This window comes from Protomyctophum bolini, assembly GCF_963924005.1.
Source record: "Protomyctophum bolini genome assembly, chromosome: 5".
In the NCBI taxonomy this organism is placed as follows: domain Eukaryota; kingdom Metazoa; phylum Chordata; class Actinopteri; order Myctophiformes; family Myctophidae; genus Protomyctophum; species Protomyctophum bolini.
The window spans coordinates 26287345-26314773 of NC_137866.1; the positions used below are offsets into that span (position 1 = coordinate 26287345).

At 42.4% G+C, this 27429-nt stretch overlaps 1 protein-coding gene across 1 annotated transcript; it reads left to right on the plus strand.

Moving 5' to 3' along the window:
• On the plus strand, nt 1-26347 carry kif5aa (kinesin family member 5A, a; the record flags this gene model as incomplete). The annotated part of the gene is made up of 29 exons (XM_080763162.1): nt 1-129; nt 3922-4009; nt 4304-4377; nt 5473-5577; nt 5684-5732; nt 6116-6171; nt 6470-6557; nt 9290-9414; nt 10397-10501; nt 11093-11241; nt 12811-12959; nt 15389-15570; nt 15970-16038; nt 16807-17013; nt 18176-18322; nt 19027-19215; nt 20414-20531; nt 21352-21407; nt 21725-21831; nt 22196-22297; nt 22702-22762; nt 22933-23004; nt 23145-23249; nt 23785-23998; nt 24292-24472; nt 25144-25220; nt 25372-25411; nt 25969-26054; nt 26313-26347. 28 exons carry the CDS (start codon nt 1-3, stop codon nt 26045-26047), a joined length of 3123 nt encoding a protein of 1040 aa, XP_080619288.1. The 3' UTR covers nt 26048-26054; nt 26313-26347.
• Nucleotides 26348-27429: the final 1082 nt, after the last annotated feature.

Sequence of the window (27429 nt, forward strand, 5' to 3'; positions counted from 1 at the left end):
ATGGCCGATGCCACCACGGAGTGCAACATAAAAGTGCTGTGTCGCTTTCGTCCCCTGAACCAGTCGGAGATTCTGCGTGGAGACCAGTTTATCCCCAAATTCCTTGCTGATGACAGTGTCCACGTTGGGGTAAGCCTATAAGGAGATGCTTTGGTTTTCATATACAGGCCGGACCTCATTAATAAATTAACATTTCCTGTTGCCTTTGTTTTTGTTATGCTTTCCCCCCCCTCTCAATAAAAATTACAATCAATGAAATAATCTATAGGCTACTATTTTGATTAACCATAAAGAAACGTAGGCTGCCGTCTGCCACGGAAAAGCAAAACGCCTTTAATGTTGAAATACGCACATTAGGGCCCTTGATGCATCAGCCATCAGCTGACTGGCTCTGGCCTCTAGCCCAAAGAGACTATAACCTATCCTGCCTGCCTGCCTAGATATACATGCATTAGGCCTACTGTTTACATTGTTCATTTAGACTGTTCTTAGGTTATCATTTAGATTTAGCCTGCTGTAGGTAGTAGGTAGGCCTACACCCACATCCCTAGCCCTCTATACAAAGCCTAACCTTTGTTTATAGCACAAAATCGATCTGATGCAATGAGACCTCCGTCATTTAAAAAAAATATATATTTATGATTTACCTGCTGCTCTGGTACCCCAATTAAGTAACCTGAGCCCCAGCTTTCTATTCTATTCTATGCCTTGTGTTACACTGCAGTCAGAGGCTGAACTTGTGCCTTGCTCTCTAGTCTAAGAAACATCAAGAAAATTAATGGGAGATCTAATTAGTAAGAAAACGGCTACTAGAGATTAGGCACAGAAGGGAAAGAGAAACCTGAGCTGTATATATAATATAATCCATTTCCATCCAGAAGACTCCAGGGCCAAGGCCTAGATGATGTTGCATGCAGTGCCGTGGGGATGCACATTTCCCAATCAATTTGAAAAACTTAGATTTGATGAAAGTTTTGGGAACATTTATATTATAGCAAGTTGACAGTACACATAAAGTGAAGTGAACAACATCTATAGCTATCACTGAAAAATCCAGAGTGTTCATTTAACTCTTGAGAGTGTACAAATGGACCATTATTGTCAAATTAAATGACAAACAACAGCAATGTAATATAGATATAAGGCCTGTAAATATACTGTAGGCTGCCTAATACTAGCCCAGCACCACATCACGTGATAATGAGTTTTGTGTATTGAGAACGTTTGTATAAAAGTATCAGATTCATCATTCATTAATTCATTCATGCATTCATTCATTCATTCATTCATTCATTATGGATTTGTTGCAGAATAATCATAAGATAGCAGTAGATGGAGATTGTGCTACTAGAGTTATCATGCATGGTGTGTCCTCTGATTGTAGAAGCATCCAGGTCTTATTAACCTTTCTTCTGAGGATGTAAAAAACAATTGTTCTCTTGAGCATGCACGTAGGCTACAATAGGATACTCCTATTGCTTGGATGTGGTGAGGCTTTCAGAATATATATTGTCTAGTATAAATGTACAATTTCTTCATGGATATTTGGGTGCAGCCTAAAACAAAAAAAACAAAAAACAACAGTCAATCAGATGAGGACCACAGGGACTGCCATTAGAAAATATTACATTGTGAATCTCCTGATTTGCAAAGTAACTTTTGCCCCCCTCTTTCTCTCTCTCTCTCTCTCTCTCTCTCTCTCTCTCTCTCTCTCTCTCTCTCTCTCTCTCTGTCTCTCATTCTCTCTTTCTCTCTCTTACTCATAAATCTTAACAGTGGATATGCCTGAATGTGCTCTCTCTAATTACCTGCAGAGCCATGATCAATAATTTCCCAACAACATGTTCTACACACTGGCTTTATCTTCCCTCAGCTCCTGTCTGTCTGTCTGTCTGTCTGTCTGTCTGTCTGTCTGTCTGTCTGTCTGTCTGTCTGTCTCTTTGTTCCTGGACACATGTTCTGACTGACTGACTCTGTCTGCATGTCTTGCTGTCTGTCTCTCTCACTCTCCCTCCCGGCTCCCTCCTTTCATTTGCATTTACATCCCTGCTGTTGTTCTGCTCAACCCCACCCCTTTCACTCTGCCCCATTTTCGCCTCTTGTCTGTCTCATTTAGTCTCTTTACTGTGCTGTCTGTCTGTCTGTCTGTCTGTCTGTGCTGTCTGTGCTGTCTGTGCTGTCTGTCTGTCTCTCGCTCTGTTTCTTTGCCTACCTACCTATTCAGGTTCATACTATGATCTTTTTATATCTAATAGCTGAATAGCATGGTGACATTTGTGATTACAGTAGCCTGTACTATTACTATACACTCTCTTCTCTTTTCATGTTTGAATCCCCAGCCACCTGTCTAAACAATTGTTAATAGATTACAAAAAGTCTATGTTTTATGCAATGCCACACGTTCTTTAACATTGGACACATTATAGCCTATACCATTCAGACCAAAATCGGTTGACAATGTCAGCTAGGGTGTCAAGTAAAAAAAAGTAAATGATCTATTGGTGTATCGTAGAAATCTAATTGTATAAGCAAATGTTTAATGCCCATAATTGCAGTGGGGATTCATGCAAGGGGGCTTTTTCTTTTTTTTTTTTTTTTTAACTAAGACTAAATATATTGACAATTTCGTCTAGCGACTAGCCGGACAACAGATCCAGTATAAGTAAAAACACAAGTCATTTTACACTTGGTTGCATGTTGAAAATAGCAGATCTACAAGCTCACATCGGCTATTTTCAGCAAGTGTAAAATCAGTCATTAGGACGGCCCGCTAAAATACATTTTTGTCGACTAAATCAACTGTAGATGTAGTCGACTAAACACTAAACACAGACTAACACTAAGACATTCCAGGTGACTAAAACTAAATGAACTAGTCAAGAGACTAAAACTAAAATCTAAATTTGCTGCCAAAATCAACACTGGTCTCCTGTTCTGGTCCCATGTGTTTTATCAGGATTCTAGTGAGGGAATATGGCCATCCCCCAACCATCGACAGTATAGCCTATAACTCTACTTTACATCTTAGGTCCCCGCATGCTGTGCCAAACTCAAGAGGTGAAATATAGCTCTGACATCGCTAGACTTGCAGGTGCACTGCAGAGCTAGCTTTCTCTGCAGCTCAGTGCTGATATCATCTTCTGTTCCACTGCTAGGTGCTTAGGCAGTTTCTTTAAGGACCCTGGGGGAGGGTTGGCAATGAAAATGATGCACATACAGGTATACAGCCTTCCATTATTTTCTGTTTTATCTTATTTTTATTCTATACTTGGCCAGCCACACAAAGAATCGATACAGATAAGGGCCGATATTAAAATAGCACAATATGCTAAGATACCTAAGATGACAAACAGCATACATCTTTTTCCTTTTCATCATCATCATCATCATCATCATCATTCCTTTTGACCAGTAAGCATCCACAAGCTTGGCCTCTTGGCACGTGCATATAAAGGATGACTCAGTCCCATCTTTCAGAGCAGTTCCCTGCCAAAGCATCAGATACCAGTCCCATCTTTCAGAGCGGTTCCCTGCCAAAGCATCAGATACCAGTCCCATCTTTCAGAGCGGTTCCCTGCCAAAGCATCAGATACCACGCCACAGTCACTGATAGCCTCGCAGGGGTGACATCACTTCCCATAACTTAGCCTTAGATTGATGACAAATTCACTGTGAAAGGGCATTCAAATACAAGCAGAGTGAGTAGCGATCAAGAGAACAATATGTTGCCTGGTGTGTGTGTGTGTGTGTGTGTGTGTGTGTGTGTGTGTGTGTGTGTGTGTGTGTGTGTGCGTGTGCGTGTGCGTGTGCGTGTGCATGCGTGCGTACGTACAATATATATATAGAGGGAGGGAGAGAGAGAACCAGGGTACATCATTAATTTATTGTTTTTTTGTTTGTTTGCTGTTGTTAATTTAACAGGGGAAAAACTATGTATTTGACCGTGTGTTCCCGACCAACACCACTCAAGAACAGGTGTATAACACATGTGCCAAGCAGATTGTCAGGGGTAAGTATGATTAGCTGCAGCGAAATATATACAATGCTTAAATGTATTAATGTATGTGTGTGTGTGTGCGTGCGTGCGTGCGTTTCTGGGAAAATATACAGCAGGTCAATGGGAAAGAAATAGAGGTTTAGGATAGTAAGATTATTTGTTGCATGATGTCATCACTTTCACTTTTTCCTCTTGTACATATAGTTTACATCAGATTTCATTACATTGTAGATCGCATTGGGAACATTTATGTGTATATTGGTACAGTATATAGATTCCTAATTTCCTGTGTTGTATTTCTCACAGACGTGCTGGGTGGATACAATGGCACCATCTTTGCATATGGACAGACCGCCTCCGGGAAGACCCACACCATGGAGGTACGGAGTTCACTCACCACTAGTACTGACCTGGAGGCTGGGACCAGATTCTATACTATATCTGACAGATTCTATCCATATCTGACAGTTTGTCAGATATGTTTCAGTGGTGCACTGGTGCTCAAACATGTCAAGGACCTCCAGAATTATCTGTATTTGGCCACAGACCCCCGTTTGAAAATATGTTGTTTCGGGGACCCCTCAGAAGCAAAGATTTGAGTTGAAAACGTTCACTGTGAAAGAATATATACGGTATTCAAAGATGTGCACACATTTTCACGATTTTCCAAAAATACCTCATACAGAAAGGTGTTTGTCCACACAATCTCTCCAAGTACCACCATTATGCACCATTAATATTATACTTTTTCAGAAAATAGTGGAAATGTCAAATGTCAGCTTATAGATATAAAATGAAAAATGGGTTACAATAATAATACACGCAGTATTTTGCTATAGCTTTACTTATAATAATAATTTCTTCTGTTTTCTACATGAATATAACCACATTATAACCATAAAAAATGAAATGAGAGTTAAATGCTGCAATTTGTAAAAATGGCAAAGAAGTGGGACTCATTAATGTCCCTGGGACTCATCTAAAAGACCATCCCTGCATCCCGGGACTCATTACATTGAAAACCTATTTACATCACTGTTATTATAGTCTCTATTATTATTATTTTTTTTGCACTAAAGCTGGCAACAAGAGCCCAGATTTAGTACGGCCAATTTAAAGGACAGTGCACATAGACACTATTTCTTTCGACATTTTTTATCATGAAATAATGAATACATATACTGTAACCTAGCGACATAAAGAAAATCAACCATTCAAAAAGTAATAGTGAAAAGTAGGCTGGTGCTTCAAAGATCAGTGGGACTGAAAAAAATAGATGTACTTTATTTATAAAAGTTAAAAGAAGCCAAGGCTTCTTTTAACTTTTATAAATAAAGTACACCTATTTTTATCCACCCTCTCCTCATTTTTAACTTTTTGAGTGTTCGGATCACCGCCTTGTCTTCAGTATATACTGTAATCTATTGATACAATGATCTTCCTTCCTGGTAAATTGCCATGTGTGACTGTTCCAGGGTAAGCTGCATGACCGTCACGGGATGGGGATCATCCCTCGCATTGCAGAGGACATCTTCAACCACATCTTTGCCATGGACGAGAACCTAGAGTTCCACATCAAGGTCTCCTGTTTTATTCTTACACAAAGCTTGAAATGATGTAGGTGTTGTTGTTCTTGTTATTATTTAAACCAGACTAATACTTGTGTAATTATCCTATATCTAACAGGTTTCATACTTTGAAATCTACATGGATAAAATCCGTGACCTCTTGGATGGTTAGTATACAACACTGACTCTCAAATATCTTGTCAACAACAGAGCACGCTAATGCTGCATTCACATGGAATCAGGCAAGTGGTAGACGGCAAACGGCAAAACCTGCATGCTGGAGACGTCACGGAGCGGTAAAAAGATTAAATATTTCAACATTGAGGCCGTCTGCCGTTACCGTCGCCGGTTCTGGCTGCCGGGCTGCCGTGCCGTCCTGTTCCGTTTACCGTCCTGCTCCAGTCCACTAAAATGAAGCCAGGTTTGCCGTCTATGGCTTGCCTGTGAACGCAGCATAAGGCAGTAAATTAAATTACTGTATGCCAGTTTAACCACTCATTTCAATAAGGCATGTTGTGTAAAACTCACATTTTTTCTCTGCATCTTCTAGTAACGAAGACCAACCTCTCTGTCCATGAGGATAAGAATAGGGTCCCTTATGTCAAGGTGTGTTAAAGCTGTGCTTACAATTACAGTTGTACGCAATACACAATTAGAGTACGACTGATGACAGATTGTTATGTCCGAATATACGACATTATAAAACTTTACACAATGAACAAGCTAATTAGTAAATATAAAATGTATTTTATATACTCCTCCTCTCCTCTCCTCTCCTCTCCTCTCCTCTCCTCTCCTCTCCTCTCCTCTCCTCTCCTCTCCTCTCCTCTCCTCTCCTCTCCTCTCCTCTCCTCTCCTCTCCTCTCCTCTCCTCTCCTCTCCTCTCCTCTCCTCTCCTCTGCAGGGATGCACTGAGCGTTTTGTGTCAAGCCCTGATGAGGTTATGGATGTGATCGATGAAGGCAAAGCCAACCGCCATGTTGCCGTGACCAGTAAGTGTCTCTCCAGTCTGGAACAACATACTGTAACTGAAACTGTATTTACAATTGAAACAGCAAAGGAGTTCATGAGAACTCGAGAAACGACAATCTAAAAAGCCACATTTTCAAATCATAATATTACTAGTAAAAGATTATAATTCCGCTCTCCCATTGTAACAACCCATACCACCATTTCCTTCATCTAATTACATAACATCTCTCTCTGTTACCAATGGTAGCATTCTGGGGCTGTAAATGATGCGTGAAGAGACAGTTGGCTTCATATTATGTAATTTGTATGGTAGAATATACCATGTACATGGCTTCTTATGAAGGAAATGATAACTTCGTTCAATTGACCTGGCAGTCATTGCAGATTTGCAAAAACCTGAGAACAGAACATCATAGTGCTATAAGCTATTTCAAGGAACTGAGCTATGCACACTGTATATGCACAAAGTTTATTTCATGTCCGATAGGATTTAATGAGCTCTATGGCAAAAGCAATTGCATTAGTCATTGCCTTATAGTGCATAGACAGTGGTTCTCAAAGTGGGATCCAGGGACTCTCAAGGAAATATCCCCTTTTACAAGTCGATGAATTTAAAATGGAGGACCCTGATGTAAACAAGTCTTTAGTGCTTTTTCTGTCTTAGTGGTTTTATGCTTTTAGCAGATTTTGTATTGACCTGTAACTTCATTGAACTGTATACCCATTCTACAAACTGTTAATACAAAAATCAATCAATCAATCAATCAATCAATCAGTTATGGGGGTCCTTGACATTTAAACATTTGAGAACCACTGCTCTATAAAATGTCGTCCTTCAGATGAGATGTGAAACCTCTATCCTTACTCACTGTGGGATGGGGGTCCCATGGCACTTATTACAAAGAGTACGGGGTTCCTTAGTGTCTGGAAAAAGAATCCCTCCCCATCTGGCCACCTAATTATCCCCCAGAGAAATTGGCTCAGTGAGTGACTCCCTCCCTCCCCCCTCCATATAAAGATGATGTGTGGTGACTAGCGTTCTGGCCCAAAATGGCTGCTGTGCATCACCCAGGTGGGTGTCGAGATAAAGTGCTATTTAAATTTAATTTAGGTCTGTGCAGCTCTGTGCAGGAATCAAACCCACAAGGCACATTGACGGTCATGACCCTGTTCCACAGATATCGGACCACATGTCTTACACTAGAAATCTTTCACCATGTAGAACAATGTTCTTTGAACAAAATAACCCTTTGTACAATATATAAAAATGCAAAGACTTGCACAGCAGATTAAATTGCTCAGCAGAGCAGAAATAGAATGAAGACTATGCAATGACACGTCTTCCTTCCCTGTACAGGTAACAAATAATACATGAACAAATAACATCAGTACAGGAAAAGAAAAAGGGAAAACATTGTGATATTTAATCCCCCACATTGAAGCAAGCAGGTGGTGCAGCAAAATGGTGATTTCAGCATTAGTTTCGTTCTTTTGTTTATTTGCACAATGATATAAAAACAGAAGTGAACTGCATAGTTGTAGAGGATGCTTGCTGCCTGCTGCGGGAGAGCATACTAAAATGTTCTTAGCTCTGCAGCCATTCCTCAGATATATCCTCGGAACTCCAGGCGTTTTGGTTACCTCTGATATGATCTGCAGAGAAACTTAAATTGCCTGTCTGGTCTGCTGAGGTCAACTTGGGTGAGGGAGTTTGATACTGCCGTTCGTTCAATTCTGTTATTCTCTATGATGTACTAAGTCTATGGTGAAATTATTTCTTATACTATCTCTCTGCTGTTTAGATTCCTTATAGTTTTCCATTTTGATATTGTATGTTTGTTAAAGTAAAAAGCAAAAAAAGGCAAAATATGTACAGCACATTAAAACTTGTCAGTTTTCTATAATGAAACTCATGATCTGTATTTTATGTTGGTGTTAAAGACAAATAATTATTGACTGTCTGACAGTAACTGTACAGTATACATGTATTTCTTGTATTGTAAACAAACTGTACATTATAGAGATCATCCAAGCGGTTGAATTCCTTGTGTGAAGAGCATCACTTTTATCTAAGTGGAGTTTGTTATTTGACAAATCTTTCTGCTTCTAGCGATGAGGTTTCTGTTGCTATTATTATAGATACCGGTATATTCCATGTGTCAGGTTTTTCTGCAGTCCTATTATGGATGGTATTTTCGATCATCTGACAGTGAGGCTTATAGGAACATGCTATCTGTCTCAGTTCCGCTCTCCGCTGAACAGGTCGATAATAAGTATGTGGGATAATAAAAATAGTTCACAGAGAAGATTGTGTGCACATCTCAATGCCTATATTTAGGCCAGGTGCTAGATGTCAGGCATCAAGGCAAACATCAATCAATTAAACAGCCAGGAATACAACATTCATCACGGATTCACGGTTTAAAAGCCAAGGAATAAAAATGAGTTTTAATATGTGTTTTAAAAACAGGTAGTGTTGGAGCCAGCCTGACACGGCTAGGTAGCTGGTTCCACAGTTTAGGAGCAATGACTGAAAAAGGCTCTGTGCCCTCTTCTCTCACACCTTGCCTTATTTGGGATGACAAGGAACATTTGATTAGCTGACCGTCACCTCAGTGATCTAGATGGAACGTACTGTATGGTGTAAGAAGATCGGAAACATAAACTGGCGCTGATCCAAACTAAACAATAAAATCTTGATGCATGTCTTTCATGGCCTGATGGTTGAACCTCCTCTGTCTTCTTTGTGCAGACATGAATGAGCACAGCTCTCGCAGTCACAGCATCTTCCTGATCAACATCAAGCAGGAGCACGTGGAGACAGAGCAGAAACTGTGCGGAAAACTCTACCTGGTGGATCTGGCTGGCAGCGAGAAGGTACGGCAATGTGGTACACTTAGGGCCGATTCATACTCCTATTTTACCGCTGTTTCGGTGCTGTAGTGCCGAAATGATTTCGACTCGTCAGAAATTGGTACCCGCCCCCCCCCCCCCCCCCCGAACCTCAAATGACGTCACATTGTAGGCTCTACAGAGCCGAACCGACTTTTATTCTGCTCTAAAATAGGAATATGAATCGGCCCTTAGAGCAGTGGTTCCCAAAGTGGGAGAGAGTTCCAGGGGGTCCCCAGATAAATGATAGTTTGGAACCAAATGGACCCTTATGAGTCTGTATGGCATGTCAAACTGGGGGTCCTTGAAACTAAACGGGTTTAGAATCACTGCTATAGAGTCATAAAAATATTCTCTTATGGGGGTCCCTGGCATTATCTCTTCAAATGGGGGTCTGTGAGCCTAATTAGTGTCAATTTGGGGGTCCTTGACACAAAATAGTTTGCGAACCATTAAAGGACCATTGTATTCTGATAACCTGCTGTAAACCAAACACTAGCTACACTCTTCATACAAGATTCAGTTATATAATAAAACACACCTTTAAAGGCTGTCGGGGCTTTTCAACATTTTTATTCCGTAGATGTAATTCATTATTAGCAAAATGTGGTGACCTAAAAACAACGTGAAACATTACACAATGGCTTGCATTGCATTAAAGTGGGCATGCTTCTGAATTGTCACACTAGTATCATTCCATGTATTCACAATTGCACAACTGTAACTTACTACAATGTTAACAAATTAATACTGTATACTTTGAAGACATTTTGAGAGTGTTTTAACCCTACACTAAATCAGTAGTTCTCACACTTAAAAAGCACTATTTCTGAATAGCAAACGCAAAAATATGAAATCACACGGATGCTTTAGAAATGTCTAAACTCTAAAATGACACGGATGCTTTCCTGTTTTTTGTTTTGTTTTATTTTGTTTTGTTGTCTCTCATTCTCTCTCCCTTTTCCAGGTCAGTAAGACTGGTGCTGCAGGATCTGTCCTGGATGAAGCTAAGAACATCAACAAGTCTTTGTCTGCTCTGGGCAACGTCATCTCTGCCCTGGCAGAGGGAACGGTGAGACACATTACTGCTGTAGTTATAATTGGGAATGCAGTGCAGTACAGTACAGTACAGTACAGTACAATACAGTAAAGACAGTTATAATAACACTCATGTATTTCATTCTACAAGCTACCTCGCCTACCCTTATGCATTTATACACATTTGTCATTGCTACAATGGAATGTACACAGTTTTTTCTAGTTCTCCTAATGACTGTTGATGCTAGCCCATCTTTCATTTCTGCCCACTCAACAGTCCCTGTGTGTCTTTGCCAACTGTACGCTTGGGTGGGATGCAGCACATTCAATCAGCTTTTTTGCAGACCAGCATTTCTGTTTAAACAGTTTTAGAAATTGTCGAACCCCTGCTATTGCATTTACCTGAATACTAGACCGTTTAAAATGCTGCAAGAGTTGAAAAATTGCTGTGTCAGTAAGAAATGCTGGTAAAATCAAATACACCTCAAGGGTTTATTTCGCTGTGATTTCGAATAGTTTTCTATTCCTTATCTCTCTGCTCTCCTTCCAACCTTCCCTATGTAATGCTTTCTCTTATTCTGCCTCAATAACCTCCCCTCCCCGACTCCTCTTTCACCCCTTATAGAAAACCCATGTTCCGTACCGTGACAGCAAGATGACCCGCATCCTGCAGGATTCTCTGGGAGGGAACTGTCGCACCACCATGTTTATTTGCTGCTCTCCCTCCAGCTACAACGATGCAGAGACCAAGTCTACTCTCATGTTTGGACAACGGTATGTGACTGTACAAAGTGTACAGTGTACCATTACGTCACTAGAAGGAGGAGGAGACATACAATATGGAATCTAGACCCTGTTAGCCTATGATCCAAAACTAATTGGACTATACAGCGCATGCGTGGACGCACGCACGCATGCACGCACGCACACGCATTGGATTCGATGTAGCTGTGCGTTTTGTGTTTATTGTAAACCTAGCTCCTCTAGGCTTATACAGTACACTTCTAAATCCTGAATTCAACTCTGAGAGTGTAAAAATGGACCTGGCTGGAACACTTAGGATTGTGCTGTGTTTGTACTTAGACTGCAGGATCTCACCCAGTGACCTCAACCGTAACAGACTAACGGGATGACTGGCCCCTTCTTGGCTGGAAACAGCCCACTCGGCAGAACGGCATCCAAACAATCAGAGATCAATGAGTCTTCTGGCTTTAAAACACCAGTGCAGCAGATCAGCGCAGACTGTGATTGTACCGACAGCGATCATGGGATCTTAGGGGACAATAATAGTTAGTCTTGTCCTGGGACTTGTATTGCAGGGATAGCTCAAAAGCAGGACAGTAAACTAATTTCAGGGTCCTGTCTGCACTGTAAAATCCTGAGGGTTAATTTAGTGTAAAAATGGACCTGTAAGGTCTAGAAATGCTGATCCAGCACAGTCGGCATGTTGTTGCCGAGGTTGTTGCCCTTGTCTGCTAAGAAAGTGACTGTTCTGCCAAGTTCCACTGTAGTGTAAATTAATCAACATCATTATCAGCATACTGTATTATTTATGTCAAGGACAAGGACACAAGCTATTTTCACTAGGTCAGCTAACATTTAAAGGTGTGTACTTAAAATAGATGGGGAGCATTGAATGAATCAATCAAAGCAAATTATTTATTAAAATTGTAAAGTAAGCACCACAGGCATGCGGTGAATCGGTAAATAGAAAGAAAAAAATAAAACATTGTTTAACCTTTGCATATATTTCTGTGTTGTTGGAGAGACAATATTTTTTGAGGGGTGCTAGCCCCCTCCTATGCCCAGCTTTGTGTGTTTGTGTAAAATCATAGCGATAATTTGATTGGTTGAGCAGCCCATAGCGATGATTTGATTGGTTGAGCATGCATAGCGATGATTTGATTGGCTTTGCAGGGACGTACAGAGACATACAGAGAGTGTTACAGAGGCAGGGGCTGACATTTCGGAAGAGGGCACTTTTGGAAGAAAATAGCGATCTACAAGCTCTCAATGTGACGCATTGAGAGCTTGTAGATCTCCTCTTTTCCGGGCGCGACTCGTTGGCTACTGCGGCGAGGACATGGATTTCTAAACAAATTCTTTCAACGCAAAATGCTGCGTTCAAGATCAGGAGAGTTAAAAAAAAGCAATACTCGGGTATGGCATGGAAAGGAGAGGAGGAGCAATTGCATTTCTTTCATAATAGTAAATACTGCATTCATGGTCTGAAGAGGGCAGTTGTTTTACAGACGGGTAAAAGGGCAGGGGCTGAAGCCCCTTTTGATGTCTGTGTGTGCGTGCTCCTTTGACAATTTTCCCCACACACACTTGTGCACACAGTGCTAAGACCATCAGGAACACTGCCTCCGTCAACCTGGAGCTGACTGCAGATCAGTGGAAGAGGAAGTTTGAGAAGGAGAAGGAGAAGAACAAGACCCTGAAGGACACCATCCAGAGGTTGGAGACGGAGCTGAACCGCTGGAGGAACGGTAAGCATCAAGTACAAGCATCAAACAACAAAATGTTAAATAAGAAATATAGCAGCAACAGGGAATGTACAATGGCGACTGTGCAGAATTTGGACAGTATTTCTTCCCATCACAGCCAGGTACAGGTGTAAAGAAGAGGATAGAGGTAGAGTGAGAGCACAAGGGAAAGAGAACATGTTGTGAATCCATAGTGTCATTGTGCCATTCTTTATCTGTCTCTGTCTATCTGCGCAGGCACAATTAATACACTGGCATTGCCATGCTTTAATAATATATAATATTATACTGAGAATTAGCATGTGAATATTAAGTCAATAAATCAAAGATGTCTGTTGGCCATGAGACATTAGGCTACAGTGATTGTGACCGCGGTAACGGCCATGCTCTGACTGTATTCGGACACCTCTCATTTCATATGTTTGGGTGAGCAGAGAGATTTTATTTCCCCCGCAGTCTCCTGACACCATATCACATTGTATGCTGCTACCATAAATTATTAATATTATTTTTTTGCAAACTGAAATAGAGCTGCGCCTCACATCAGGTGCCACCTGGTTCTTAACGGTGCATGATGGCAATGTAACGCCCAAAACACACCCATAACTAATTCAAGGCCCTTAGCGCCTGGCGCTAAGTATAGGGCCCCAAATGTCAAAGTAATTATTGCGACTGCAGGACATCACGCCTCCATATATGGTCACGCCTCCATCTCCATATATGGAGCTGACCTGTTCTGGCATTCCATATGATCTCTTTGTGATCAGTAAAATGTGAGAGAAATTGATCAGAATGCAAATACATCTCCATACTCATTGCACCAACAATATTGCCGGCTATCTACTGTACATACAGCTGACAGATTAACCCAGTATTTATGATAAAGAGAGAATGTATGGGGTTTAGTTTGACAGTTACAGTATAAACTGCCCTAACGTCACGTACTGTAGAGGAATGATGTCTTTACTATCAAAATCAGAACTACAGCAAGAACAGTAAATTCACAGGCACAGGCAGGTTTACACTTTGCAATTCAGTCATATTTTTTTGTGTATGATGCTGACGTTCACTAACAGCAGTGAGATCACTAACACCAGAATCCAGTCCACACAACAACACAACACAACACAACACAACACAGGTTCAGAGAAAACACACTTGTGTTTGTTTGTGTTCTGGGAGGCTCAAAAGGCAGAGATGACTTCATATTCCACAGAGAAACACTTTTTGCTTCTCTAGTGTCTGCATCAGTAAGCATGATGACCTTGCAGCAGCACTGCAGTGTTTTCCCCTCTCCATCTCTCTCTTTGTGCTCTCTCTCACTGTTATGCACATCATTCTCTCTCTCTCTCTCTCTCTCTCTCTCTCTCTCTCTCTCTCTCTCTCACACACACACACACACACACACACACACACACACACACACACACACACACACACACACACACACACACACACACACACACACAGCCTCTACTCTCTCCCTCCATATCATCTCCATCTCACTCCCTTTCCCTTCCACCACCCGTCCATCGCTTTCACTCTACCCTATATTCTCTCCCCACACTCTCTCTCTTTCCCTCTAACTCTATTTCATTGTCCTTAAAGCTCCACTTCCCTCTCTCCATTTCTCTATCCTTCCTTCCCCACTGTTTCTCAACCAGTGGTCTAGGGACCACTAGTGGTACGTGGCATAATTGCAGTTGGTTATTTGTTCATTATTAAGTACATCAAATGTAATAATGTTTTTGTCAATAAGCATATAGAGTGTCAAAAATCTTGAAATGAAATATTGACTGTTAACAGCTTGGTATACTTAGTTGCATTCAGTGTCACACACTAAAAATAGCAGATAGCTCACTGCGCGACGGCTATTTTTGGTGTGGGACAACGGCATACAAGTAAATCCGGATTTAAGATCATTAATGCATTGTTGAATATTACTATTATTATATGAATATTATGGTATTATTTGGTCCTTGATGATTGCAAAAAATATACTGGTGGCGTAAAACAGTGGTTTTCAACCAGTGGTCCGGGGACCACCGGTAGAATGTTCCAGGTGGTCCCGAGCTAAATGATTGAGAGTTGGTAACCAAATGGACCCTTCCCTTATAGATCTTTGGCTTCATTTTACACTCTCAAGAGTTACATTATTGTTAAACATCTGCATTACATAATTACACAATTAGATAATGTAGAATAATTGTTATTTTGATCAGTTTGCCTGTTATCTCTCCCATTGATACCACATCAATACAGTATGGACAAAATCCTATCCAATACGACGGCTAAATCGTCATCAAATGGTGGTCCGTGGCTCAAATGCCAAATAAATAATGGGCCTTGATATGAAAAGGGTTGAAAACCACTAGTGTAAATCCACCGCTCTAACCCTACACCCCCCCCCCCCCCCCCTCCTATTCATTCAGGAGAGAATGTTCCGGAGACAGAGCGCACCAATCCGGGTGAGGTGGTGACCCGTCTGGAGTCTACGGAGGACCGCCCCATCTTGGACAACGACACCTCCTCCATTGTGGTGCGCATCTCGGAGGAGGAGCGGCAGAAGTATGAGGAGGAGATACGCAAGCTCTACAAGCAGCTGGATGACAAGGTCTTTAGGCGCACGCACGCACACACACACACACACACACGCACGCACCAAGTGCCGCGCTATGAGCTTGTAGATTAAAAAAATATATCGTGAAAATGTGGCGCAAATCTTTGAATATATATTCTTTCACAGCGTACATTTTTAATTAAAATCTTTGCTTCTGGGAGGTCCATGGAACAACATATTTTCAGATGGGGGACGACCACCAATTACATATAATGTTTTTTGTTTGTTTGTTTCTGACATAGAAACATGGGTTTTTCAGAAAACTGTCAGGATTTAGAAGACATTTGTAGAAGGTCTAAATGAGTTAAACCAAACCCTAGTTAGACGGTTAGAACATGAATGAGCATCATTGTGGGTCCTCCACTGAGATTTCATTGCATTTTTTCCTCACAGGATGATGAGATCAATCTGCAGTGCCAACTGGTAGAGAAACTGAAGGAACAGATGATGGATCAGGATGAGGTGGGACACACGCACGCACACACACACACACACACACACATACACACACACACACACACACACACACACACACACACACACACACACACACACACACACCTCCACATCTGTTAAAGCTATTTCTTCAATTATCTTAATTAATTTTCTCTGTGAATTTTTCATCAGCATTGAGTCATGAGTCATGTTCTGTTCTTCTGTTTTGTTAGTCAGACATCTAATCCAATCAAATCAAATCATGGTGTTGTCATACTCTAGGCAGCAGTGTAATAATGGCTGTTGCCAGGGCAATGCTAAATATAGGACATAGGCCTATGGGTCTAAATGTGAGTGTCCATGTGCGCATACACGCACGTACGCATCATGAAGACTTTTATTTGTCCTCCTCACCACTTCCCTATTCATAGAGCATGCCACAATAGGCAAACATTTGGCAAAAATAGCCAAATAACATTCACCGAAAATAGCCAATCTGGTGAACCTGTTGCAATGCAACCCATTGTGAGGTTGTAGATTGGCTATATTTGGTGTAGAGGAGAAAAAGGGAGACGGCCAAGTGGTGTGTGGAGGACACTGGTCAACGAAGTATAGACATTTTTAACTTTAACATTTAAACTTGTCTTGTCTTTCTCTCTTTTTCTCTGCTTCTCCCCCGCTTCCTTCCTTCCTTCCTTCCTTCCTCCCTTCCTTCCTTCCTTCCTTCCCTCCTCCCTCCTCCCTCCCTCCCTCCCTCCCTCCTCGCTATGTGTGACTCCTCCTGGTTCGGTGTAGCTGTTGGCCTCCTCCCGTGGCGACGGGGACAAGGTGCAGGCGGAGCTGGGCCGGCTGCAGGTGGAGAGTGACTGTGCCAAGGCGGAGGTGAAGGAGGTGCTGCAGGCCCTGGAGGAGCTGGCCATCAACTACGACCAGAAGAGTCAGGAGGTGGAGGAGAAAGGCGTCCAGAACCAGCTGCTGGCCGACCAGCTCGCCCAGAAAATGGTGGGTCCACTTGTCTGTCCCGATTGAGTGCCGATTGTAAAAAATAAAAAATAAACGACCCATAAGTCTGTGTGAGACAGGAAAATGTTTTCATGGTGTTCTTGCCCTTGATATTGCAGCCTTTGTATGGGTATTTAATTAACCCAATTAGACCTGAGGACGCATCGGTGTCACCTTAGCTTTTAACCACTTTAACCATTATTTTACACTTTAGCCACGATACGAGCTTGTAGATCTGCTATTTTTTGAAAAATCATGAAAATGTGTGCAAAGCAAATCTTTGAATATATATTAATTTCAATATTTGCTTCTGGGAAGTCCCTGGAACAACATATTTTCAGGTCGGGGACACGGCCAATATTTCTGGGGCTCGTTGACATGAAAAGTGAGCACCACTGATATGTCACGATCTACTGTAGAAGATATTTTGTAGAATCTAGTGTCAGGTCTTAATGTGTTAGTACAGTACAACTACTGTAGCATGTCATCTGCAGTGGTTGTAGCATGTGGTCTCCAGACCCTGGTGCTGGGTAGGACACCTCCTGGTTGACAATGTTAACAAAGTTATTTGAACCGGACGGACTGGATATTTTAGCAATATTACACGAGAGGGGGTGGTTTTGCTTTCGGAACTCGCCCTGCGGGCTCGTTCCTGCAGCATCGCAGGCGTGCATTAATGACGTTAAACCACCCCCTCGAGTGTAATATTGCAATTATTATTATTCTTAGTTACCCTTAAAACTAAGAAAGTTGCTGAAAAAACATATTTCTTTAATGACAGATGTAGTCACTACGACCACAAGTTTCTAGTCCCAAGAAACTAGCTAGCCTAGCCACCAAGTTTGCTGCGCTCTTGGAGAACCGACTAGCTGAATTCTTTGTTTTGATTAGGTGTGGATTGGTGCTTGTTTGAACCACGGCTAGAAGGCTGTTTCAACCAATCAGATTGCTTCCTCGAAACGACCTGTTGTGTAATACTGTATATATACAGCACCTTTATTGGTGTGCATTTTCATTGCAATTACACCTGATGGAGATCAGAGAGGGAGACAACAAGAAAGTAAATAACTATAGATATTGTCAAAATCTATTATTTTCTTTATCCATCACTAAATCTCTCTTATCACTCTTATTATTTTCTCTCTTCCTCTGTAACATACAGGCCAGTTTGATGGAGCTAGAGGCGGAGCTATCCCACATGCAGGAAGTCAGCGGGCAGCAGAGGAAGCGCATCGCCGATGTCCTCAATGGCCTGATGAGGGACCTGAGTGAGTTCAGCACCATCGTGGGCAACGGAGAGATCAAGCTGGTACGTACCTGTATATGAACACATTATGTACTGCTCTGGGCCCTTTCTATGCAGTGCACGAGAGCGTGCCGTGAGCTCAGACTCCGCAGTGTGATTTGTCCATCGGTTTATTCTGTTTTTAATAGAGCGCCGAAGTCCTGACGTCACTCGCTATGGAGAATAACATGGGGTCATCTTAAAATCGTCTCATGTGGTGGTCCAAAAATAAACAAACTGACTCCGCGATATTGTCGGAGAGGTGTCTCTGTATCGTTTATGACAGTCAGTCCCTCATATTTGATAGTCTGTGTCTAGCGAAAATTTTACTAATTCAGCAGCAGTAACATTAGCATTTTTCTCACATTCGGCTGGGATGATTGGCTTATTTTTCAATCACAGTTCTTATATGAGGCAATCTAAAATCCCCCCATGGGGATCACAATGCAAATAAAAAGTACATGAACCCGTAGACTTAGACTTATCGCCCGCTACCGATATTGACGTCAGACTTCGGTGCTCTATTTGAAGCCCCAGTGTAAACATGTGCTACATGAATAAAGCCGTTGGAGATCAGCAGTCCATTTCATCTCTACTATTATTTTATCGGTACAATTTACAATTTACAATTTAGCAGACGCTCTTAATCCAGAGCGACATTGTGTTTTACCCTCCCCCAACGGGATAATAATAATAGCGTTACCTCTTCCTCTCCTCGTCTGCCCAAGCCGGTGGAGATCAGCGGTGCGATCGAGGAGGAGTTCACTGTGGCTCGTCTCTACATCAGCAAGATCAAGTCGGAGGTGAAGAGCATGGTGAAGCGCTGCCGTCAGTTGGAGAACCTGCAGCTGGAGTGTCACCGCAAGATGGAGGAGACAGGCAGGGAGCTGTCCTCCTGCCAGCTCCTCATCTCCCAGGTGAGTGAGGGAGGGGGGAATGGAGGAGAGATAGAGGCAGGGATCCTCATCTCCCAGGTGAGGGAGGGAGGGGGAATGGAGGACAGATAGAGGCAGGGATCCTCATCTCCCAGGTGAGTGAGGGAGGGGGGAATGGAGGAGAGATAGAGGCAGGGATCCTCATCTCCCAGGTGAGGGAGGGAGGGGGGGATGGAGGAGAGATAGAGGCAGGGATCCTCATCTCCCAGGTGAGGGAGGGAGGGATGGAGGAGTGATAGAGGCCGGGATCCTCATCTCCCAGGTGAAGGAGGGAGGGGGGGATGGAGGAGAGATAGAGGCAGGGATCCTCATCTCCCAGGTGAGGGAGGGAGGGGGGGATGGAGGAGAGATAGAGGCAGGGATCCTCATCTCCCAGGTGAGGGAGGGAGGGATGGAGGAGAGATAGAGGCAGGGATCCTCATCTCCCAGGTGAAGGAGGGAGGGGGGGATGGAGGAGAGATAGAGGCAGGGATCCTCATCTCCCAGGTGAGGGAGGGAGGGGGGGATGGAGGAGAGATAGAGGCAGGGATCCTCATCTCCCAGGTGAGGGAGGGAGGGGATGGAGGAGAGATAGAGGCAGGGATCCTCATCTCCCAGGTGAAGGAGGGAGGGGGGGATGGAGGAGAGATAGAGGCAGGGATCCTCATCTCCCAGGTGAAGGAGGGAGGGGATGGAGGAGAGATAGAGGCAGGGATCCTCATCTCCCAGGTGAAGGAGGGAGGGGATGGAGGAGAGATAGAGGCAGGGATGGGTCATAGAGTTATATAAAGGATAGAGGGCGGACACCCTGCTATTTATTTCAATAGAAGTTGCTCAGTGGTGTTTTGAAGCACCCGGAAGACTGCCGGAAGTAAAATTATAACTCAATGGCTCGAGCGAGCAGAAGAGCAGCACATGACGTCACTGAACGTCTGTCCACCTCCATGAATGTGCTGCAGTAGGTAGTGGCAGCTTCAACGTTGGAGAGTCTTATAGGATGGGTAGACAGAAAGGAAAGAAAAAAGATGGACGACTGTAACTGTTCCTAGTTCATCAGCTCTGAGGTGAGAGATGGATGGATGGATAGTACAAATAGATACATTTAACTGTGTGTGTGTGTGTGTGTGTGTGTGTGTGTGTGTGTGTGTGTGTGTGTGTGTGTGTGTGTGTGTGTGTGTGTGTGTGTGTGTGCCTACTACAGCATGAGGCTAAGATCCGCTCTCTGACGGAGTACATGCAGAGTGTAGAGCAGAAGAAGAGGCTGTTGGAGGAGAGCCATGACTCCCTCAGCGAGGAGCTGGCCAAGCTGCAAGACCCTGGTAATTAACGCGCACACACACACACACACACACACACACACACACACACACACACACACACACACACACACACACACACACTCAGTCACTCGCTCACATGAACGCATGAGGCCAAAACACAGACAGATAAAAGATCTTCGAAGAATCTTCCTTTCACTAAGAGCCTACAGAGGGTGGTAATGATCAAATCACAGTCATATCTGTGAACACATTCTTACCTAAATGTGTGTTGGGCCAGGACCCCCTTGCCTTGGGTCACAAGGCAGTGCACAGGACCCCCTTGCCTTGGGTCACAAGGCAGTGCACTGGGGACCACTTTAGAAATAGAAACATAGAAAGCCGATAACAAGGCAGGACTTGAGTCCTCACAAGGAGCGCCTGAGCAAAGTTGTGCTTTATAATTGCTTCATCTTGTGTACAGGTACATAAGAGTCAAACTTATTTTTGGTGTCCACAACAAGAAAGTGCCCACAACGAGCAATGCGATGTCTGCTTCTGTCGACTCAGTACCGTTCGAGTTGCATTCCAATAGGCACAGAATAGTATTTAATTTAGGCTACAAAAAACAGTGGTATCAAGTTATAAAAACAAACAAAATATATATTTATGGGTAAAGCCCGAAGGGGTGAAGAAGAGCCCTTATTGTGACTCTTAGGGCCCTAAATGATCTGTCCGGGTCAAATTGGGATGTAAATGAAACGTGGTATACCGTTCTGGTCTGCATCAACACTCTGGTACGCCAAACAAGCATCAGTATAACGACTTGGGAGTGAGAAGACATTGATCTGTACTTTAATAAACCTTCTCCTGTGACCTCCAGATAACTCACTGCTGGAGGAGGGAGAGAAGGGTGAGACCGAAGATGGAAATATCAAGGTAACAATATGCATATGAAGCTCCTCATACACATTTAACATAAACTTGGAGGTGTTTTAGCTCTACAAGTTTGGTTTGTGGTCTCTACAATACTATGAAGTACTATTTTGAAATTCTGTTTTGTACAAATATTTAATGTTTGCAAGTCTGGCGTGATCTTCAGCACTGACGGAAGGTCTTTTGACCAAAAGGGGTTTCACTGCATGCATGAAACTCTGTTTTGTAAAACCTTTTTGTGCTGCCTTTTATTTAATTTCAACATGAATATAGCATTTCTGTCTCACAAACGTACATTTACACATTCTGTTGCACTGAAGGCCTCCCGCCAGCAGGGGGAGTCTCACCGTGGTCTCCACCACAAGCAGCTGGCCCGCCTGCGGGATGAGATCAACGAGAAGCAGAGGCTCATTGATGAGCTCACTGAGTCAGTATAGCATGAATAAATATACATCATTATAATGTCTATTATTTATTTAGAGATGTTCACTGAGTCAGTAGCATGAATAAATATACATCATTTATAATGTCTATTATTTATATAGAGATGTTCACTGAGTCAGTAGCATGAATAAATATACATCAATTATAATGTCTATAGAGATGTTTACTTATGCCTACTTTGATGAATTATGATTTATATGCACATACATTACATAGAAAGATAGAAAGTTTTTAATTGCATCCTTTTCTTTCATGATTTTTAATGCAGGTTACAATCACTCTACTACTACTACTGCCTTTGTCAAGGCAGGTGGTTAACCATGTTGTCCTGTTTTCTCTGTCTCCAGTCGTAACTCTAAGTTGGAGCTGGAGTTGGCTCAGGTTCGCTCCGACTTTGACCGTCTGAAGAGTCAAGACAACACCAAGAGTGAACGTCTGGAGGAACTGTCGTAAGTCTGAAGGACAACCTGCTTTTCTCTCTTTTAATGGAAACAACACCTCATTGTTACACAGAACAACACCTCATTGTTACACAGAAACGTGTTTAAATTGCAGCTGAAACACTTTTCTCAGGGTATCATTTTGTCTTTCGTTCAAGGAGGTTATTGATGTCTTGTGTGCGCGATACTAGTGACTGAACAGAAAATGGGAAATAAAATCTGTATCTCTTTTTGTATTGAAATTATGTAGACACATTGTGGTCCAAATTAATTTGGGGAACATTCTTTATGATGAAATGTTGATTTATGTTTTCACATTTTGTGAGGTTGTGAAGTGGATTGAAAGCATTGGCTGAGAGATACAATGTGGGATGGACGTTATTAAGGATGATGTGATTCCTTGTTCCTCTCAGATTTCTGCATGAGCGCCACGAGCAGACTAAACAGGACCTCAAGGGTCTGGAGGAGACCGTCGTGAGTAACAATTAAAACAGACTACAAATGATCTATGCATACAAAACATAAACAATGTATCTGTCATATTATGTAAAGAAAGAGTTAACTCCTTATAATCTTATAATTCTCCAGTTACTCTTTGTCATTCATCGTCTTTCTAACCAGCTCTATGTCTGTCTGTCTTCCAGGCCCGCGAGCTCCAGACCCTCCACAACCTGCGCAAGCTGTTTGTACAGGATCTCACGTCGCGGGTTAAAAGAGTATGTGATGATAATAATACAACAGTTGTTCTTGAGAATATCGATAATGTGGATAGAAGAAAGCATTCTACTGTATAGTCCCTCACTTCACTTAGTGGGAATTTGTGGTAATTCATTCTCCCTCCATCCAACCCCTGCAGAGTTCCGAAATGGAACCTGATGATAGTGGGGGGTCTTGCACCCAGAAGCAGAAGATTTCCTTTCTTGAAAATAACTTGGACCAACTTACAAAGGTTCACAAACAGGTAAGAGAACAATCAACTCAGAATCACCTTTATTGTCACACCACAGGTTTACAGGTTATAAAGAAGTGGCTGAAATCGTCTTTGTTTTTTTCAGAAAGAGATAACGAAAAAGAGGGGAGGGGCATGGAGATGGAAAAAAATATTAAGCACTAGATGTCTACATTATATACACAGCATAATTATTCAGCTGGTACAGTATGTACATAAGGCTAGACATAAGGAGCATTCATATTAGCAGCAGCTAATAGTATTTGAAATTAAGGTGAAAAAGAGTATTGCATTGTACATGAGATGAGATTATAGGTGTAAAGAGCACCAGCGCAATTGTCAGGCTCAACCACAAAGTCCACAAATGGCAGTAACTTCCACTTTCAGGTACAGTACCAGGCAAAAAGTAAAGAACTTATTTTTGCATAATTTCGGATGCAAGACAAATTCTCCTTCCTCTCCCTCTCTCTCTCTCTCCCCCTCTCTCTCCTGTCTTTCTATGTATTTCTTCCTCTCTCTCTGTCCGTATCATTTGTGCCATCCTCAGTTGGTTCGTGACAATGCAGATCTGCGCTGTGAGCTTCCAAAGCTGGAGAAACGGCTTCGGTCTACTGCTGAGAGAGTTAAGGCCCTGGAGACGGCACTGAGGGACGCAAAGGAGGGCGCCATGATTGACCGACGCCGATACCAACAGGAGGTCGACCGCATCAAGGACGCCATGCGGGCAAAGAGCATCAGGCGCCCCCATGCTGCACAGATAGGTACTTATTTAATGAAAATAAATAATAAATAATAATAATAGGCTAATAAACATGCTTATATATTAACTCCATCAAAGTGGGTCTATAGACCCTCAGGGTTCCCTGAGGGGGTTCTAAATGAACCCTTTACCTTACAGGTCTGTAAATCTTATGGAACCAAGTAGAACCAATTAATTTGACGATTACAGGTCCATTTGGTTCCATTTGTGCTCTCTCTGAGTTATGGGGTTATGGGTTCTTTAAATTAAAAGGTTTGAGAACTACTGCCAAAAATAATTTTCGTTTTCTTCCAGCTAAGCCAGTGAGACCGAAGCAGCTGCCTGTGTGCTCTCCCACCAACCCCTTCTACACGTACATCCGTGCCAACAGTGAGCACTCCAACGCCTACAGCAACGCCCTGTTCCAGAGCGCCCTGTCACGCCAGAGCTCAGCCAGCAGCACCGGCTCCAACCCCAACTCTATCCAGACCAACACGTATGCACTGTTGATTCTGACAGCGGATTTAGAGTTTAGAGTTTAGTTTTAAGCCATAACCACACCAAAGGGTCAAGGCGGTTTTAACGTTGTCCCTGCGGTGTGATATGTCTTGTTGCACGTTGACCCACGTTGACCCTAGTGATTCAACGCATGGAATTCAATGGCCCCAAACTACACCAAAGGGTCGAGACCGTTTTAGCGTTAACTCCTTGCAACCGTTTGGACCCAAGGAGTTGCATGGTGACCCTTTGGTGTGTTTAGGGCTTCTGTCATAGTCTTTTGAATAGTTTCCATTTAGTTTTACCACATTTTAGTCACCTGGAATGTTTTAGTGTTGGTCTAGTTTCTAATCGACTAAAATCTTATGCTATTTAGTTGATTTAGTCGACTAAAATGTATTTTGTCGGGCCTTGATGCTGTCGTAATGGCCGATTTTCCACTGGTTGAAAATAGACGATCTAGTTTTCATTTAGTTTCCATATAGTTTTCCTCAGTGAAAAATGTTAGTCGATGAACATTTTTCGTCATAGTTTTAGTCGACGAAATCAACACTGCATGTATGTATGTCCAAACGTGTGTGTGTGTGTGTGTGTGTGTGTGTGTGTGTGTGTGTGTGTGTGTGTGTGTGTGTGTGTGTGTGTGTGTGCGTGTGCGCGTGCGTTAAACAGAGTGTCCACCGCCCTGGGCTACAGAGCAAGCAGACCCACAGACATACTCGAGTCCTACCCACTCAACATAGACAATGGTGAGACCAGTGAGTAAACTAATTTTTATTTATTTTTGTACACACAGACACATGCATTGCAGATACACACAAAATTGAGTGTGCGTTAATGTATTTGTGCATTGCAAAACAGACTTAACTGATCAATCAAACCTCTTTTCCATTTCTACAGGAAATAGCGTGAGCGAAACGAGAGACATCAACGATAACAGGTGAAGTTTTTAATTGTATAGCCACAGTCTGTATATTACTTTTTCAATTAGCGTGCCCATTGAGTGAACACTCAACCACTATTGAGTTGTTGTTGTTGTTTTGACTGAAATATTTTATTGTCATTTTCTTTAAAGAACAACAGTATCAACAAAACAACTGGACAAACGACAGTACTCCTGAATCAGAGTTGTAGTGATGTGCTCAGTATACTTGGACTTTAAGCAACTAGTCGACTATTCATCTAGTCGACTAGTAAATCCACTAGTTGACCTTGTTGGTACTAGTTGACTATAGTTGATAAGAAAAAAAAGAAAAGATTTTTTTTTGTTTTTTGTAGGCCTCAAGATCAGCTAGAATGCTAGATTATAGGCACCAAAAACCAGTTTTTACGTACAATAGTTGTTTTAGTTTTTTTTTTTTTACATAATAGGTAGTTAAACAACTAGTCGACTAGTAAACTAGGCAACTAGTCAACTAGTAAAAGTCATTAAGTGAAAGCCCTACTGTATACTGAATAAATATAGTTATAATATAGATTTTATGTCTGTGTTTCCAGGAGTGATGTACACTGTAGCAGCGAGGTGGATGATACAAATCGGCACTACATCATTCAGCAGGAGACGGCTGCAAGTTAATAACATGGTAAACAATACACACCCATACACACATTTGCATTGAATAGTGAACACACACACATGCAGGCAGGCACGCACCCCTCACGCACGGCATGCAGGCACGCACGGCACGCAGGCATGCAGGCACGCACGCACGCATACATTCTTTTACTACAGAATCTACCATTTTTACATGATCTTCTATCTATCTTTACATCTATCTATTACACATGAATACATTCTCTCGCTACTGATTACCAAGTTATGTTTTTCTCTCTGTCTACAGATTACCAAAAAACTGTCTCCCCCTCCATGATAAGAACTCACTATTCGTCTGCATGCAGCCTTTCTCTGGGCCCCTACCTTCCACTGCATCACTGATGATGAAGATGACAGCGCTGAAGATATGTAGCCATGTAGTCTTCTATCTAGCTCGAGTCACCCCCATATCCCCCACGGTAAGGATTTGGCACCCAGCCTGTTCCAATTCAACAAATCTAGGAAGGGATTTTTCAATAGTGCTCAATCGGAAATATTTTACTACGGAATTCCTACTCAATCAACACCAGTCAATCAAGTCAATCAATCAATCAATGAGGCAGTCAATCAGCTCCCTCGTGGATTGCAGTCATGAATGTTATTATTTTTACCGAATCAGAATTTCCACCTAACTTCCATAATCCGTTGAGTTGAAACAGAGCTGACTCCCATCCCTTATTAGTAAGTAGTACACACTATACACACACACACACACACACACACGCACACACACACGCGCACACACACACACACACACACACACACACACACACACACACACACACACACACACACACACACACACACACACACACACACACACACAGATTGTAAATACTATTGCTGTATATTCCAGTAGGGGCTTTTGACCAGCAACTGTTCCTGTGTATGCACAGTCCTTCCCCAGTCGAGACCTCTGACGCAGCTTCATGATAAGGGCACCATAACGTTGACATAAAGGCTCTATGGCCTGTTGTCTTGTCCTAACTTAGGGTATACTGTGTTATGCCAGCTTGTATCAGAAGACCCTCAGTCTCTGCATGCGTGTCACTTAAGAGAGTTGGCTGTAACTTAAACAAATCTTTGCATGTGTCATGATTCTAGCCATGCGCTGGTACAGTACAGTATACTGTGAGGGAACTGTCCAGAGACACTGTCAGAGAGAGAGAGAGAGAGAGAGACGGGGAGACAGAGAGTTAGCTTTCCCCCCAGATATAGATTAGATTGGTCTATATACTATAAACACTTTATATAGAGATTCTCTACTTGAAAGTTCATTTTAGTTTGAATCTTATGTTCCACTATATGCATCATCTTGAATTAAAGATGATGAATCTTCAATAGAGATTACCTACCGGTATTTA